This window comes from Leptosomus discolor, chromosome Z (genome assembly GCF_034619465.1).
Source record: "Leptosomus discolor isolate bLepDis1 chromosome Z, bLepDis1.hap2, whole genome shotgun sequence".
NCBI lineage: Eukaryota > Metazoa > Chordata > Aves > Leptosomiformes > Leptosomidae > Leptosomus > Leptosomus discolor.
This window is the reverse complement of record NC_141419.1, coordinates 22,793,486-22,812,517: the sequence shown is the minus strand read 5'-3', so window position 1 is coordinate 22,812,517 and position 19,032 is coordinate 22,793,486. Positions and strand designations below refer to the sequence as shown.

Sequence of the window (19,032 nt, the reverse complement as noted above, 5' to 3'; positions counted from 1 at the left end):
GCTATCGCAGTGATAGGGAGGCTTTCTGTCAGCTTCAGCTTTGGTGCCACTCTTGAGTGAAGGTTTAGCGGAAATACTAGCTCACTGATTTTTGTCTTTCAGGTTTTCTTTTGCTACTGATATTGCGCAAGGAATGGCCTATCTTCACCACCACAAAATGTATCATGGACGGTTGAAGTCTAGTAACTGTGTGATAGATGACCGATGGGTTTGTAAAATTGCAGGTAAAAAGAAAATAAGAAACAACATTTCAAAACTGTCAAGCTAACCCACTAATGCAACACTCCTCTCAAGCACTTCCATGTTGACATTTCATGTGGAAATGCTGACTATACCAGCCTTCACTAGAACTGCCCCGTGCTGAAGCAAATTTCATGTTACGTTATCATGTCAAGTCATTTAACAAGTGTCACTGATGCACACATCAGATCCCACAAATGATGGAGTCTGTCACCAGTCTGAGCAGAAAGTCTCTCATTCTCAGTTTTGATACAGAGAAAAACCTGAGCCATGGACAGTGCTGTAAAGACATGGGGTGATGCTGACTGGTAAACGCAAAATAATTTCATGGAGAAAAGCAGACTCATCTTGGAGCTTTTCAGTCCTGTACACAGAACTGAATTGTGTTCTCCCAGAGACAGAGTTACAGGTCTGCTCTGCTCCTGATACAGGAAGACTTCCTGTGGGGACAGAAAAACCACTGGAGAGTCTAGTTTAATTTGCAGCTGCCAAAGGGAATGATAGCAATGATCATATCTTCTGTTTCCTCCTCAAAGTAGTTATCACACTCTATAACCCGTCTCTGTGAAATTGTTCAGAAGTTAACTGGTAGCACTGTAGAGACTTCAATTATTCATGTTTTATCTGGATATGATAATGTTAAACAAACCTCACAAATAAGCAATGTGGGAGCTATTTGAGAAACTCCAATGACTTCCAACATAAAGAATGAAGCTTTAGGACCATTTTAACTAGAGATCCCTCCAGACAAAACCAGATGTCTGATTCTGCATTCCCATGCACTCAGCAGAGTGCTGGTTATATTAGAAAGAAAACTGAAGTCAGTTGGATTTTTCTCCTCTCCAACGCTGAGTCACATGCTGAGAATCTCTTCTATGTTAGGCTAAAAGTATAGCTGCAAAGATGTGTCATGTTTATGCTGCCTTTGTTTTGAAGCTAGTGGTGTGCAAGTAAAGCCCACCATCTGATTTGCAGTAGTTCTAGTCTGTCTAACCTGTAATTACTCTAGCAACCAGCCACCACAGACAATAATCAGGGGACAAGTAGAACAGAAACCTGCATTTGCATGCTAACTCTTGCAACGAAGTGAGCTTGTTCTCTGAATATAATTTTGTAAAATCATAAAAGAATTTTGTTTCAAAGAGGCCATGTAGTTCAACTTCCCTGCTGTCATGCAGTCTCACCCAAATATTTGGTTTCCAGATTCTGTATTTGCAATTGATTTAGAGGGACAAGACCACCAGATACACACTCTTTTTAGACTGAGATGTGTATTTCAAATAGTGAAAATTAATTCTTTTAGACTAGTTATGTTACTGTCTGCTAATGCACATGTTTCAGAGAAGTACCCACTCAACAGTTTGCTTTCTTTTTTCTTCCGTGTTAGATTATGGTTTACAGTCATACAGAAAAGAAGATTCTCCTGAGGGGTCAGGCTCATACCAGCAGCATTTGATACAGATTTACACAGCTCCTGAAATCCATTCCTTTTCAGACTTTGAACCCAATTCAGTGACAGATGTCTACAGGTAGTTAACTATTCCTGTTTCTCATACTTAAAAATCTCATCTCAAGATGACTATTCTTTAATCACAATTAGGATCAGTGTAATTCTGTGGTCACCCCAGGTATATGTTTAATTGTATTTTAAAAACGATTGATTCTGGAATACAGAACAGTATATATATCACAGAATCCTCTCTTTCAAGGTAGGTAATCAAATACTGAATTCACTGATGTTATATAAATGCAGAGTTGGTCTAATGATTAATAAAAGGTTACTGTGGACTGGTAGATAAAAAAGGTATAAAGGTCTGCTGTTATCTAGTAATTCTTTTTTATTGCTGTTTCTTATGAAAAGGTAGATAATTTTCAATAATGTCAATACCTTAAAACCTTAACAGTTAATAGCATCAGTTTTCCAGGATGTCATAATGCACATATGCATCCCATAATTCTATAATTTGTGTCAATACATTATTTTGCTGCATACACAAAATTACAATATTTGGTTTGCAGAGAAAAAATAGAGGTAGGAAAAGGAAATAGATGCACTAGTGAATAGCTCTGTCACTTTCCTTTTGAAAGCCTTTATAGGAGATCACTCTGCAATGGCTTATTTGACTATCAGGTTTAGACTTGCTAGTGATGGGTAGCTTCTATCCAACCACTTTTCAAATAAGTGGGATTACAACTGAATTTTCAGAGAATAATCTCTAATGAAAAAGTCATTGAACTAGGTTTTTTAGAAAATTATCTGTATTTCTTGGTTCTTGCATGAATTTTCTGTGTTAAGTAGGAAAATCACTGTGTTCTTGGTGTATTGTATTTCATAACAATGATACTTCCTCTGTCTGCTTATTTCCTGTGACTTGCTGAAAGCATTTGAAAGGGGAGAATGCAGAACGGTACTACAAGATGTTTTGTGGCCCTTTTCTTTTACTTTTTCTTGCCACATTCCCAGCCCAGCAGAAGTCTTCTATTTCCTTGTGACTTTGGTAGCTAGCAGAATGTGAAGAACAGGAGTTCAATTAGAGATTGAAATGCTGATAGTGCAACACAGTTGAGCAGAAGGAGGGACAGTTATTAGCGCTGTTCATTAACAACATTTGCCAAAGAGTAGCTATTATTACCTTTTATCAAAAGCTCTGAGTATTACTCTGGCCTGCAGCAGGCCACAAGAAATGTTTACTGCCTTAAGTGACTGTTATGGGGCTTTTAATGAAAAATTAGTTGCAGAGACAGATAAGTTTCAGTCTTCCCCTCTTTCTCAATTAGGATTCACTAAAAATTATATGAATTGAAGACATGATTTTGTATATAGGATTTACTGGATTAATGCACATTAATCCCTAGTAAAGAAATGTATGCATATACATTGTTCTGGAATATTATGAATTGTAATCTATTCTATAAGATTATGTAAGCAAGATTTTGAGGTCTCAGTAGTATTTGTATCTGTAAGCTTAAACATACTCTTAGAATTTGCTTCAGAATAGCTCAACTAAAGGCCATTTGTCACTGTGTTGATATTTCTGACTATTGAAATTTGTCCTGTATTGGTGTTTACTTTTTCAACACGAACTGGTGACAGAAAGTACTGTGCTACAACTGAGCAGTAATTTTAGGATTGTCTTATGCATTGCAGTTTATTATTGCCCCACAGCCAAAATGCATTCCAGAAAATATTTCCTTGGTACTTGTCCAGTTCACACTTTGCCCATGTTCAGGTTAGATATCATTACTTGACTTCGCAGGCAACGTAGCCTCCTGAAGCCATTTCTTGCCAAAGACTCCTCTTAAAATAGAGCTGATTTACTCATATCATAGGTGACTACAATGAAATTTTGACAGATTCAGTAAACACTTGCTGAATCTGTCTTTCTGTCAGTCCTTGTGCCTGCAAAATCCAGGTCTTCTTTTGTTGTAAGTTGTCCTTTCTTGGTAAGAAAGAAAAATCAGTAAAAGATGAAATCAGAAAAGGGAGAGGAGCAATGTGCAGTTAGGGAAGAAAGATAGAGATGTATGTACCCTGTAGCGTTAAAAGGGTTGTCTTTTTAACTCAGCTATTCTTCAGAACCTGCATTTTAACACAGTTTGTGTTTGATGTTATGAGCTGGTGCTAAGCTTTCCTGATACATGCATGTGGGCTTGCTGGCCAGGAGCAGTGTCCCAGTCTTGAAATCCTCAGTTTTTATCTGTGCAAAAATTCTATTAATATTCCTGAAGGTATGGCCCAAATAAAAAATGAGTAGAAACTGCAGTAGTGGGACTTGAAATTTTGTGTGCTCTTATAGGTGAATCACTTGATTTTAAAGTTCTCCAGAGAATGTGTTGGTCAGATGGGAAAGCTAAAATGGGAATGAGAACAGGAACATGAGAGTATCTCCTGTTTGAGCTGAAGAGGCTGTTTCCAGTCACAGTTTCTCCTAGACTGGATCCTCTTGATTCGTAATAGTTATGTGAATTTCACTATCCCCTGTGTTAGGACTTTTTTGAACAGCGCTGCTGAAGCTGAATGAAATCAATACTGCTTTATCAGAGTTACCATCATCTAATTATTCTCCTTAAAAATCTATTTCAGCTTTGCTGTCTTACCAGGACGGGTATTCCTTTCTACTACCAAATCATCCCAAAATTAACATAAAAATCTCATCAGATTAATTTCTACATTATTCAGCATGGTTTGTATGCATTATTTTACTTGCCATTGGTGGTCCATGAGTGGACTGAAAGATAGGTAGACATACCCCATTATACAGCTAGAATGCCTTACAGCTCAGAGCAACCATTAGCAATACAATAGATTGCGAACCAATATTCCTCATAAAAATGAATGATATCACATGGAGATGCATACTGGGAGTCAATTATTACACAGTTTCAATACATAAAGAAGCAACAGCATCTTTATCAGGATTGCTGGCTGGAGGAGGTGCTGGCTTCTTGAAGATCACGGTTCTAAAAGATCTCTAGTGAGTGCAATAACGAGACTGAACACCCAGTTGTTACCCCATTTTTTCCATTCTTCACCCTTGATGAATGTGTTTGACCTTGGTACGTCTGAGGAAGCTGCTGCTGCTGCTGCTGAAAATATAAATCAGAAATAACAAGCAAAAATGTGTACTTTACTGTAAAAGATCCACTCTGGACATACTGTCTCATCATTGACTTTATGGAGATTTTCCAGAACAGCGATCTATGGTGAAAAGAAGCCACTCCTCCAGCTGATAATCCTGATGAACCTGCTGCTGCCCCTTGATTACAGCACAAACCTGTCCTGTATGTTTAACTGGTAGGTATTACGTAAGTCCCTGCACATACCCAGTCTGGATTCCATTAATTCTTCCAGAAAAAATTGCTTTCCTGTCTATCAAACACAAATGCTTCATCTCTGATAACTGAGAGAAGACTGCTATGAAATGACCAGTGATAGATCTCTGAAAACACAAAGTAGTAACAGCAGCACTGTTTCCTTCCTTTTGGGACACTGGGCTTTCAGTTATAAAATGGGGAAGAACAAGAAATCAGGGAAAGAAGAAATCACTGACTCCATTAAATTATTTCCTTAAGATTTTGGTTTGCATTTATCCTGCAGTTATGCCATCATTTTACTGGAAATTGCCACGAGAAGTGACCCTATGGCAGTAAGTAAAGATGAACTTTGAAGTTTGCTTGACAATTTTGATTCTGTTTCTGTTGAAGATGCACACCTAACTCTGAGTAACTGTACTTTTAATTTATTCTTAAGCATGCATTTTCCTCTTGATTTTGTGGGTGCAAGTACATTTCCAATGGAAGATGCAAGCAGGATTTCCTCATGCATTTACCAGTCTTCCCTTCAGGACTTTGAAGAATAGTGTTTGACAAAAATAATGTAGCTCCAAAACTGCCTTTTCATTAGCTCTGTGAGGCTTTATGGCAATGGGGGTGGAGAGGGAAAGTATGCCATAATATCTTCCTTTTTCTCCTGTTGTTCCTTCCCTTTTCTGCCACGCACAGGCCCTTTTGGTAGAGTCTTGCAGTGGTAAGAATACGCTAGAAGAGAAAATGAGATGCTTTCCATAAGGAAAACGTTTTATTTGCACTGCCTTGTGATCAGTGCTAAATGGCAAACACAAAAAAATGCACCTTGAAATTGAAACCAGATGTTCTGGATATGTGACCAGGTTTTGTCTGAAGTAATTTACTTAACATGAATTCTAACCACGAAGACCTGAAACAGCCATCCTTCCATTTCTGACAGTTTGTGATAATAGACCAATGTAGGCCTCGTGGTTTCTTGAAAGTTTCCCAATATCTTGCCAGGTATTATGTGTTTTCAAAGTTGTTTACCTCATATAAACACTGAGATTAAAGTCTTTCAGTCATGAAAAAGCTTTTAAACAAGGCCACGTAGTTTAGACTAGGTTATATCCTTTTTTCTTTTTTTCTTGTACTCTCCTGTAAGAAAGGTGATCTGGAAGTGATAGGGAAGATACTATAAAAGTAATGATGATCATAGTAATATATTTTCAGTGGGTAGTATGAAAAACACAGCACTTCAACATTGTTTAAACCCTTTTTCTCTAGAAAGATGATGTGCATTCAGCTGAATATTCTTGGTGCCCACCTTTGGCAGAATTAATTTCAGGAAAGGCTGAGGATGCTTGCCCTTGTCCCACAGATTACATAGAGGTGAGTAAGATACAATATTGTGTACAAAAATTCTTCATTGAAGTGAATTTAAGACGTCACAGAAGTTTTATGGCAATATTACCTTTGGCGAATGTAAACAATCCAGACATCAAGAACTACATCTCAAACAAGGCTTTAATATCCTTAATAAAAAAAACAGTCATTCTGACAAATTGAAAGATTCAGTTATCCCCTTAAATTGTCAGTGTAATAAATGATGGTTTTAATATTCAGTCATTGATTTTTGTGCATTTTCATTTTATTATAAAGTGTTGAGCTCCATACCTAGTTTATATTAGTAATATGTCTAGCTTACTGGCAAAGGATTTTCAAATAGTGAAATATGTGTCTCAGGCAAAGTATGAGTTTGGTTTGATTCTCATGCAAAAGGTCTGTGTCTGCAGTAGCCTCAAACTGCCTAATAAAACAAAGTACACCCTCTCCCAGTTCAATTAAATCAGAACAAAATCGTGACATCTTTGTTTCAGCTCGAGAGCTGTATAATTCACCTTTAGTGGTTTGTAGCAACCTAAATGTAACTAACTTCTCATAAGCATTATTGGATTTTAGTCAGGAGTTAACATTCTTAAGAAGCAGTTCAGTTTTTAATCTTTTGTGAATTTTGCGTACAGTCAAGTCCTCTGAAAACAATATGTGACTCCAATAGCATAACACAACACATAGCACAAGAGAAGAGCTTAAACAGTGTTTGGCAGAAAGGACAAGCATCTAATTAATGATTTCCTACAGCAGCATTTTCATGAACTAATGTCCTTCATTCAGCATAAATCTGTAGAACTCCGGAGGCCTCAGTATAGCTCTGCCACTTTTCACCAGCTGCAGATAGGGCTTCACATGCACAGTATGCACTGAGAAAATAGTAGTATTAATTCGAAACACTGCCTGTGCTTGGAATGACAAAAGGCTCTTTGCTTTTCTCACTCACTTTCTTTTCCTGCTGCAGTTAATCAGAAGGTGCAGAAAAAATAATCCAGCGCAAAGGCCTACATTTGAACAAGTCAAGAAAATGTTGTCCAAGATGAATCCTAATAAAGTTAGCCCTGTTGACATGATGATGACTCTGGTAAATTTAGTTTTTTAATCCAATCCAAGTCACTCTGCTCACTTGCAATAACTTTCACCTCTATCCTTCAGGTTTGTCTTTTGATCTCGTACCCCTTATGTGATGACAAAATCCACTATCATTCATTAACCTCTGGTGGGCTGATTGTAGCTGCAGTTCTGCTTGAGACGCAGCTTTCCTTCTCATTCCATTATGTCAGTTTTTCTTAACTTTCTCAACTTTGTTCAGGCTGAACACTTTTGTTTCTTCAGTCAAATGTTGCTTGGTTTTTAACACAGGAAACTGTATTTCCCTTTTGCTGTGGCTTGGTGGTGGTCTTAGAGTGCTAAAGGTATAGAATCCCTGCATGCCACAAATAGCATGTTTACAGACGTATTTTGAGCAGAGTATCTTGAGCCCATCAGCAGAGAAAAGACACTCCTGCCTCCACAGCCTGTTGCCTCACATAGAGCAGGGATGCAAAAGTGTAGTGTGGCATAGCATAACAGGATAATTTATGAAACAGCATTGTGGGCTTTTGATAAAACACTGAGACTTAGAAACCTTTGGGTTTGGTAACATATTTTAATCCATGCCTGCAGCTTGGTCTCTGCATTGGAGTTGATCCCAAATGTTTACACAGGATTTGAAGTCTGGAATTGGCTTCTGCCCCTTTATGTGTAATCAACAATCTTGAATGTGGAATCATAAATTTACCTAGGGAGAAATCTGAACTGAGCCTTTGCTTATCTGAATGTTTTTAAAGCAGAATCATTCTTAAATCCTGTCCAACTATGAATCTGTTTCAGCAAAAAGATCATTTTATGTAATTCTCTATGTTATCTAGATGGAGAAATATAGCAAACATCTGGAGATACTGGTTTCTGAGAGAACCCAGGATTTAATGCACGAAAAACAGAAGACTGATCGTCTGTTGTATAGTAAGTTATATAGCAAAAATACTGGATATTCTTTTCCAGTATTTTTGGAATATTTTCCATTATTTTTAAGGTATATTAAGATCAAATTAAATAATAATTTGATCTTAACTGTCTAATTACGAACAGAGACCCTTTAATAGGTGATTATTTAATAGATAACTTTTAGTTGGCTATGAATTACTATACTTGTTCCTTGCAATGCTGGAAAGATGCTTAGCCACTTTTTATATTTTCCTCCCCAAAAATCACTGCACTCATCTGAGAGCTATGACTCCAGAATCCACAGTGTTCTCACTTTGATCTTGCTTGGCAGTCCTTCTGTATAGTTATAAATATTGGGGAATTGCTTTTGGCCTCAGGTTACTTTTGATGGCAGTGTATCTTCTGGAATTCTTCAAGAAAAAAGGGTAAAGGAACAGGCATAACACATAGGAGAGAAAAAGTAAAAGGCTGTGAAAGTGCAAGATAGGAGAAATAAAGAAGATCAAAAAAGTCAGAGAAGAGATAGTAAACAAACCTAACACAGGAACAAAACACTATCAAAGAGCCGACAAAGAAGCAGCTAGTATATCCAGAGTCATACTGTTAGAATCTAGCCCTACTCTGTCTTGGTATGTATAGCTACTGGTTTGTTTGAACTAAAAGTTATGGGTCATCTGAAAAATCTGGACTTGTTATCGGCGAGATTTACTGTGAATTCTTACACTACAGCAGAGCAGATTTTGATGCTGAAGAGTGCTTCACACTTTCAGAATGTTTCACATTGATGAACATTGTTTTTATACCTTTAAACAAATATATTCTGTTTATTGTGTGCTTTTATCCATATCAGAAGAGTGACTGCTTTATTTTCTACAACAGGTATGTTGCCGAAGCAAGTAGCAGATGATCTCAGGCAGGGAAAACATGCACAAGCTCAAAGTTACTTAAGTGCCACCATCTTTTTCAGGTAAACAGAAAAGAAAGGACTAGAACTGACTCCTATTGAAGAAACTTTTAGGCTTCTAGTGGAGGTGAATCTCCTAACCAAGCACAGAATTTCTATCTAAACTATGTACCAGGTTGGCAACATTTAACTGTGCAAATTAGTGTCTTTCAAAATTCTCACACCTCTCAATTTTTCATTATGATTACTTAAATAGAAAATGGGATTACTGTGAAGCTGTAACACACAGCAGCACGTCACTTTGTGTATGTTATACTCACATGCATGTTTCATAAGATAGGCCTAAGTAAATGTTCTAGCATTTAGCTGTGTAAAGGAAAATTGTTTGTCCTTAGAGTCCACATGGATTTACAGTCTTTGACTTGATATGTGTGCATGAAGCAACACATAAATTGCATGTCTTCACTTGTCATGAATGGACAGTTATTAAGTTCCCTTTTTTCATTTGTACATATCCCAAAATTGAAGACTACTGCATCTGTTGCAGGTTAAAGTCTAGCTGTAAAAAATTGTTTACTGCATTGATAAGCAAGAAGGCTTAGGTCAGTCAGTCCTTTTACATGGAAGGAGTCTGTTTTCAGTTTAAGTAAATGTTTGAAGACAAAACTATTCTGTGAGATCTTTAGCAAAATACTGAAAAAAGAGAAGGTTGAGGTAGTTCCACTGAGAAAGTATTACTGTGTATTTAGGATTACCAATCTGCAATGGTTAAGGCAGTGGATGAGTATGTTCTTTCTGTTGTGTTTTAACAGTGATATTGTTGGCTTCACTCAGCTGTCCAGCAGCAGCACACCTTACCAAGTGGTAGATCTCTTGAACAAGCTTTATACCACTTTTGATGAAATCATAGATAACTATGATGTCTATAAGGTGGAGACAATAGGAGATGCCTGTAAGTTCCTTGAGCTGTGGACAATGATGGGGCATGAGTATTTCATCAGGGTAGAGACTGGTTTGATGACAAGGAAGAATAGATGAAGGAGATTTGGAAAACTTATTACTACTGGGAAGACCACACAAAACAATTAGGGGAGAAATCCTAGCAGAGATCTAGCAAAGTTTAGAAATGTTTTCCTGCATAACTTTCATCATTTTTACAATGGATAAATGTTGTAGATGGGACAAATGAGTTGAGCAAACTAATGCTGCTGTTTATTTGGTTCCTATGACCTGTAAGGTCTGACTTTAAGCCTTGGCATTAATCCCAGTTGGCAACTTCTGTTTCACAGGAATATAGCTGAAAAATTTACCTTCTCCATGGGAGCATAGATGCCATTCCATAAGTTTTATTATCTCTGTCTTTTTTGCAAAGACCATGACAACGATCCCCGTCTGTATACTCTATAGGGGCTTGGCTACCTCTTCTTTTTGGATTTTTAGGCCAATGGCTTTCAATTTGCTACCGTGGGAATCTGATGGGGATTGACAACCATCAAAACTGAGTTCCATCAAAAGCCTAGCAGAATCTAGCAGAATTTTTGGATGAGACAGACAGGAAATGCTATGAGAAATATGGAAGAAAACCCACTTTTTTTCTGTGGCATGGTTGAGCACCTTCTGGAGCATAAAATTCCTTAAAAAATGCACCCAAGGGATCCTGAAGAGACATCCCTCTTGTCCTACACAGCAAGAGTCAGTGCAGGAAGCATAGGACAATGCCTAGTGGGGATCATTGTCTCTTTTCATAATATCTGCCCAAAGACAAAAGGTATTGAACAGCCACTTTCCCACTACCTGTCCCACTTCAAGCATCCTCAATGGAGGGGCGGGGGGAGGAAGAAAGGGTAGAAGGGAATAAATCTTATGGGAAAGTAGGAAGGAAATCCAGCATTTCACAAAGCTAGGGTAATTACACACATGAGGTGTTGGCCTACCCTTCTTTCGTTTCTGGCTTTCTCTGCTCAGCAGGCACAACTGTGCCACAGGTTATGAGGGGATGGGGCTTTGGTTTTTTCTAACTTAGGCAGCATCCTTTGGTAAATCTGTGTGTAATGCCAAAGGTTAACACAGTTGCATTGTTGTGTTAAGATATGGTGGTGTCAGGAGTACCCAAAGAGAATGGGATCCTTCATGCTGGTGAGATAGCAAGCATGGCTTTGGACCTTCTGGACGTCTGCAAGACTTTTAAGATCCCACACAAACCCAACACTCTCCTAAAGATAAGAGCAGGAATCCATTCAGGTATGTTGAGAGGACTGCAAAAGAGTCTCCTCTGGTCAAACAAATGTTTCTGTAGTGGCATTTCCTCTCCATTAAAAATGAAGTTAAGTTTCTTGACATGGAACGGAACACCTCATAGAGGCCATCCCAACAGAATAAATTATTGGATACCTGGGGCATTTGGAACACAGTGTGGAATACAACATTAGAAACACCACATGGCCCCAGTGCCTTTGCTGTTGTGAGTGAGGACTGCCATTCTGTGTCTGTTACTTGTCCTTCTCAGCTGCTCTCTTCTCAAAGCAGTGAGTCGCTTCTTGACTCTTTGATCTATCCTTCACTCTCAGACTCCCAGCTCCCTGATCTAATCTGATGTGTGATTGCAACTCCTTCTTGAAGACAGCCAGATTTGGACATGTGCTGTGCAGCCCAGCATCTGGAAATTAAGCGGCTTACATTGTCTTAGCAAGAGATCACATTATCTATATTTTAAATCCCCTGGGGCTGACATGAAGGAATCAAAATGCTAATTTTCTGCCTTCAGCAGGAGCAGGTTACTTCCTGTTCCTGCTTTTCCTTCTGACTAGTGAGCATTGCATGCACAACTCCTATTGGCAGCATTCCTCTCTCACTGCCTCTCAAAATATGTCTGTTGTCGTGTTGAAACACAATTCTGCAGGTGCCTTAATTCGTGCACGCTATCTCTGTCCCATCATCACTTGCCACGCTGTTCTCCTTTGAGGCCCTTCCGCAATTCCTTCCATGGCTCTGGAAGCCATCTGTAAGTCAGATATATAACCCATGTAATACTGACACTCAGTCTTTACCTGTTAATGAAGGAGATATAAGATAATGTAGGAAGCAGCCCTGAGGCTGTATGACTGATTGTATGATTTAAAAACACAAAATACCTTGTTTTCTTTTCTTTAACAGGGGCAGTTGTAGCTGGAGTTGTTGGGACCAAAATGCCACGGTATTGTTTATTTGGAGATACTGTGAACACAGCTTCCAGGATGGAATCTACCAGTGAAGGTATCAAGGAACAGATTGCAGATGTGGTTTTGACCAAACCTTAATGAGTTCTGAAAAAAATGTTATGCTGAGTTTTGAGTCCTGTCCTGTTTAAATTACTGCAAACACTGTAAGGACCCTGTTGATTTCTGGCTCCAATCTGCCTATGGGCAAATTATGCCAGTGATGTTCTCTACAACTTTTTATCAATATGCCCCCATTCCCCAAGTCTCAGAAAGGGATTTTCATGGCTTTGAAGTTCTCTACAATAAAAAAGGGTAAGAATCAGATAAAGTGAGAGGTAAGTGGATACGTTCACTGTTTCTATTCCTTCCTGTCACTCAGGCAAACTTAGAGTAAAAATGTTTTCATGACTGCTCTTTTTCGCTGATAACTTCCTCTGATGGAGAACACAGGAGATTGTAGGACACCATGGGAGCTGTGTCTGTCTTTAACCAGCACAGAAATTATGTATCTGTCCTTCAGCAAAGAGATTAGACGGAAATCTCTAGAGATTAAATCATGGAGATATCCTCACTTTCACTTCATCCGAGGAGACAACAGAGCTCCATGTTTAGTTAGCAAGCTTCATCTTTAGCCAGTATGAGCATTTGAACCTCACCTTTTGAAATATTTTACCCTGGTCTACAAGAACTGGAAAAAAAAGAATGAGGGAGTGATTCAAGGTCAAACAACCTTGAAGGTTTGTTTTTGCTTCTTTCATTCATGGAATGAAGCTGTATAGTTTTATGGCTCACATTTCTATGCTTTGTAAATCGATTTGAATTAGGCAAAATCCAAAGTGTTTTAAAGTTTAATTTCAAGTGATGCTTTCAACATCTATCATGATTCACTAGAAACAAGGCAGAAAGGCAGGGGAGTGATCCTACATGATGGCTTTGAAGGTTTAGTCAGAGGATTTGAGAATCACACAGAATCACAGAATCACCGAGTGTTAGGGGTTGGAAGGGACCTCAAATGATCATCTAGTCCAACCCCCCTGCCAGAGCAGGACCACCTAGAGTAGGTCACACAGGAACGCATCCAGGCAGGTTTTGAATGTCTCCAGAGAAGGAGACTCCACAACCTCCATGGGCATCCATTCCTTCTCACCATTTTATACATTTTTCCAAAGCAAGTGCTAGCCTGTATGGAACACATATAACATTATTTTCCTTCTGTCAGCCTCCCATATAACTCCTTTCCTTCTCCTCCTCCTTCTTTCAGGCTCCTTGTATCATCTCATCTGGACTGCTTTAAAACTAATGCCTTAAAAATCTGCTTCCATCATTCTTCATATTTCATCTTTTGTTCTCTATGTCAGTCTATTTCTTATATGGTTCATCAACACTAAAAACTGTATAAAGACAGAGCTTCTTATCTTTTAAGCCTTTCTTTCATTTCCCTCTTTCTTTGGCCAAGTACATCTGAGGATCTCATATTACATTAACATGTTTTAAACCTAAGATGATCATTTCTATGATGATTCTATGATTTTAAAATAGATTAGTTACTGGCAATGTAAATTAAAATTGCTGTCAGCTGGAATCTGAGTGCTAGCAACCTGTTCCCAAGCAGGATGACCAGTTAAAATATCATGTGTCTACTGGAAATAGTATTTCAGAGATATGTATCTGGATATGTTGAAATATATATTTCCTGGTCTACAGGGAGTGTTTTGAGACTTTCAATAAAAAACATTTAATCAACAACAACAATAAAAGTGAATATTACAAAAGTCATTTTCTGATGTAAGAAAAATCAGTAAGACAATCATAGCCAGTCCTACTATTGTCTGGGATCTTTTTTCAAACAAAGAAGCATAATGATTTACTCTGTGTTGCAGAATGTTAGAGGCAAAAAATATCCAGCTTTTGTTGTTTTTTTTTTTTAAATTTTCCAAATATTGGCAAAATTTTGCTCTCTGAGAAAAGGAGGAGTATTCAGAATTTGTGCTATCTGTCCTCCTCCTTGATCCTTCCTCCATCATTTGCAGAAGCTGAGTCAGACATGGTTTACATCAAGATAAATGCCAATTAAGGAAAAATCATGTTGTTAAAAAAAAATAGTGACATTACAGTAATATTGTCTCTTCCCTCCGCTTGTATTTACAGGTTTGAAGGCAGAGCAAGGGTGGCAGTTTCTTTAATGTTTAGTCCTTGCTGAAAATTGTATGTGCAAAGAAAGCACTGTCTTTTTATTGACCAGGAGTTAGAACTACTGTTTTCTTAGCAAGATGAAAAGGGTGCTCATCAGTAACTCCAGCCAGGCAGCTATGAAGAGTAGACAAATAATATTAGGTGCAGAATGTGAAGAGTAGTGTTTGTTGACAGCCACGTATTTGTCCTGAGATGCTCTTACAAAGAGGCCCAGGATGCTGGAGCTTGTGTGCGAACATTTAAAATAACAAAGGAACGACAGCAAAGACATGAAAAAAGCAAGGGGAAGTACATTAATGAGACTTGAAGTCTTTGGCACCAGAGGGGGATGGGTCTGTCTTAGGTGTTTAAGTGGTTGTGATTATATGACAATTGTCTCTCTTTCCAGCTCTTAAAATACAGTGCAGTTCAAGTGCGTACCAGCTGTTGGAACAGATTGGAAAGTATGTGCTAGTATGCCGTGGAAATTTACAAGTCAAGGTGTGTATGCAACATTTATACTCAGTTTTTTGGAGAGGGGAGTGTGAAAGTATTCTGGAGTCCCTGAATTTTAAACCATGCAGTCCTTGGGTTAGACTAGTTCCTGTGCCTGAAGAAAGCAAGCTCAGTTTTTAAACCAGGACTAATTCCGCAGGCTTGTTCATGGGACAACCTTGATAATTCAGAGATGAAGGACTTAACCAAACTTGTAAGTACTGTGTGGCACATCACTTTGTCGTAACTGCTTGAAATCAAAAAAGATCATGCAGAAACATCATAAATCATCATAAGAATTCCATAAGAGGACTAATATACTTCTGGACCCAGTTTTGGATGAGACGTCAAATAATTGTTTTAATTGATAGTGCTGCCACTGTCTTTTAAGGAAAATTTTATGACTCAGTTTTCCTGTATGTAAAATGGCTGACAGGCACATCGGTCTCCTTTTGGGACTTGCTTTGAGTTGCAGTAAGAAGATTATTACATGAATGGTGGGTAGTATTATAATCCCACGACTCATTTTCTTCCTTAGGGGAAGGGAGACATGGTAACATACTGGCTTGAAGGTAAGAAAGCCTCTGCCACCCAGAAGGCAGTCACCAGCACTTCTGCAACTCTTCAAGACACCAACAGAGCTCCATTTAGTTTGATACCAGGTGTCCTTCCCAGTGATCCTCTCTCAAGTACTGCTTACTAGCCACTCACTCTCTCCAGCATCCATCCTGCTTTCAGTCTGTTATGTCATCCTGCTGAATTAGAAAGTAAGAAGAGATAGTACGACCCTTTGGCCTTCTGGATGTATTAGCTTAGACTTTATTCATGGGTGTCTTTCTCCTACCAGTGGCAGGAAAAAATACAAAAAAGCAAAAACTCATCTTGAGGAATGATACGTAAGACTGGCCCACCAGCTATTAGGGCAGAAGGCAGATCCCAGTGTTACTTGTTGATTTGTTTTGCTGGGTAATCTCCTTCCAGCAGCTTCCATCACTTCAAAACCAGCTGGCTGGACTTTCCATCCTTTAAGCTGCTCCCACAGGAAAGGACGAGACAGTGTAGTGTTGCTGTTTAGTGGTGTGACAAACCTTGTGGGTGTGATTGGTTTTGTGCTGTAAAAGGGAAAAATGCTTGTGCTAGAAAGCAAGGCCCATTGAAAGAGGAGGATGAAGCAGTGCAATCACAGTGGATACAAATTAAAATGGGAATTTGTGCTCTTGCTTCCATTTCATCTCCATTGCCTGGAGCATAGAAAGAAGAATTAAAAAGAAAGTCCAGGGTATTTCCATAGACTCAACACTTGGCGATACCTGCCACCTTGTTTCAGAGATCTGAAAATCTTGGGAGAGAAATTAAAGCCATTCCATGCTGTTGTTAAACAAAAGAGTCCATTACAGATGCTCTTGTCTTTGGCTGCTCTGGGATTTCTCTGAAAAGCTGCTCCAAACATTAGCTTATAATATGGAGTTGCTTTGATTAAAGTGGCGGTGGACCTACTATTGCTGGCTAGCTGTCTGGCTGTGAAATCAGGCAGCCCTCTGAGACACTGTATAATTTAGGACACCGTTTAGAGAAGGTCATTCCTGAGCAAGCATTTCCTGTAAAGAGAGACCCATCACTACAAGCAGAGTAATCTGTTGATGAGCACGGTTCTGTAAGCATTGCTGGTGTTGACTTTCTTTGAAGACAAAGCATATGGATGGTGGACCCTATTTATACTTTTTAAGGTTTTATTTATGGCAATAAATTACCTTTTAGGGCTAATCTATTTTGAAGAGTTTGGCCAGTTCCAGTTGAACTGATTAACAAACAGTGTAACAGAATTGCATATGTGAAATAAAGGAAGGAAGGATACCAAGAGTCACAGCAGTTCCCCCATAACGTGAACTGGACTGGCCAAAGCTAACTGGGAGAAGGTGAAAAGGAAGAACTACGAGTGACATGGCACCATTTACTCCTCCTTATTCTGCTCCCTTACCCTGCAGTCTGTCCCCAGTCCTAGGTACAAGTACAAAAAAGCACATGTAGATGCATTTTTTCTGATATAAATTTGTGTAGCTTAAACAAGCAGCTGACTATTTGTCTGTGTTCCCATGTAGCTAGCATAATTTTAATGCTGAGTATGTGCTGCGTGACAGTAATGGGAGAGTTACACCACAGTCCTTCTTCAGCTTCTGTGGGAAGTAAATGCAGTGATAACATTAGATTTTTCAGAGATGCCTGATAGAGGTAGAATGCTAAATCCTTCTGAATTGTGGAAGTCTGTTTTGAAATCCACAGAAAAATATAGAACATTCTGAGTGAAATTCTATCTCAGAGGTCTGTGGGAATACTGCCACTTGAATGGTACTAGAATCTCAGCAAGTGACATAGACATAGCTGGTCTTGTCACATAAGATCCCAACATAGACTCCAGCCAAATTTTTAAAAATTAAAATTTTTAATTAGTTTCACATTTTTTTCTAAACTTAAATGATTCCTTTCTCTATTTTTTTAATTTCATGTTATTATTATATGGTACAGTACCTTATTTGTATTCTTAGCAAAATAAACCTTTCAGTTATCCAGAGCCCAGAGATGTCCTTTAATACAACCATTTCCTTTATCCAAATGCTACCTAGATATTGCAAAACTCTTTACTGTATTGTAGTGCTGTGTAATGTATAATATAGTTTGCATTATTCTTTTAATGAGTTAGCATTTTTACGTTTTTATTAGAAAAGAGCATATTGTAGGGTGTTTTATCAAATGCAAATATTAAAGGATGTGCTTTGTTGTATGTTCTTCTGTAGCAAAACTTCAGTTTTAACTCTTCCGCTTTATTTTAGTGTTGGTTTTAGAATTAAAAGCTTTAGAATGAGTGTCTTCTCAGTTTAGAGTCTTCTAAATAGAAATGGGTGATGAGTGACCGTTAGCAAACTTGTTGGATTGACGGCCTTCAGCACTGACATGTTCTTGGGTAGTACTCAAATTCTGATGAAGATAGTAGAAAAACTCTTGCTGACTTCAAGAGGCTTAGAGTCTGGTGGTTATCTACAAAAGAGGTACAGCTTGAAGAATATCAGTGTCAGCCTAACTTTCTGTTTTGTTGTTATCTCTTGATCGTCTCCTTGAACAGATAATCTCCAGAACTAGATTATTTTCTAAGGACCGTTGAATCTGTGGTATCTCTGGGACTTCAAGCAGTAGTCCTTATTAATGTCAGTTTGTCTCATGATTGTGATGATATGACTGTTCTTCATCCAGAAGATAGAAGTACAGGGTAATTGAACATTATAGATGTAAACAGAACTGTCCTCAGTCAACTGGCAAGTATTTAAGATTGATCTCAGGCATTTTGACAGATGTAGTCAATGGCTACAGCCATATTTCATTGTCAACTACCAAAGCAACAGGCAAGTTTCAGGAACATGAGCTCTATTTGATTACACACATTTTCACTAGAAGTTAGGTACAATGCAGCAATCATTAGAGATTGTATGACGCAGCAAATTCAGCAAAGGTTGTTGTAGCATAAAGCCTATGTGAGGTGCTTTGCTCTTACCTCCTAAGGATGGCATAGCAAGCAGAGATCATTTTTTCTGCATTGTTGTGGCCACACAGGCATATGTATGTATAATAATATTTCTATAGAATACCTACAATATAAAGAGAATTATGTGTTCTTATATATGTAAAACATACCTGGCTATAAATACAACTGTTCAGGGAGAGGTTAGCACAAATCATATATATATATAAGGACACAAAATTGTTGACAATTGTTGCCTCATGTTTGAACTCTGCAAGCATCAGCTTTGAACTCACCACGGGAACACAGAGTGGTGCTCCATGAAGAAGTTCATGCGCAAGGGCAGGTGG

General features: G+C 38.4%; 1 protein-coding gene across 1 annotated transcript in view; it reads left to right on the top strand.

Annotated features, from left to right (window-relative positions):
• The window catches only part of LOC104343776 (atrial natriuretic peptide receptor 1), a 34,304-nt gene extending 18,430 nt beyond the window's left edge, over positions 1 to 15,874 (top strand). Inside the window, exons 12-23 of the mRNA XM_086480047.1 lie at positions 103 to 224; positions 1,628 to 1,769; positions 5,339 to 5,384; positions 6,313 to 6,417; positions 7,382 to 7,501; positions 8,328 to 8,421; positions 9,283 to 9,370; positions 10,120 to 10,259; positions 11,396 to 11,548; positions 12,461 to 12,559; positions 15,086 to 15,177; positions 15,710 to 15,874. Of these exons, the coding sequence (XP_086336173.1) occupies positions 103 to 224; positions 1,628 to 1,769; positions 5,339 to 5,384; positions 6,313 to 6,417; positions 7,382 to 7,501; positions 8,328 to 8,421; positions 9,283 to 9,370; positions 10,120 to 10,259; positions 11,396 to 11,548; positions 12,461 to 12,559; positions 15,086 to 15,177; positions 15,710 to 15,874 (1,366 nt within the window). The remainder of the gene's footprint in view (positions 1 to 102; positions 225 to 1,627; positions 1,770 to 5,338; positions 5,385 to 6,312; positions 6,418 to 7,381; positions 7,502 to 8,327; positions 8,422 to 9,282; positions 9,371 to 10,119; positions 10,260 to 11,395; positions 11,549 to 12,460; positions 12,560 to 15,085; positions 15,178 to 15,709) is intronic.
• Positions 15,875 to 19,032: the final 3,158 nt, after the last annotated feature.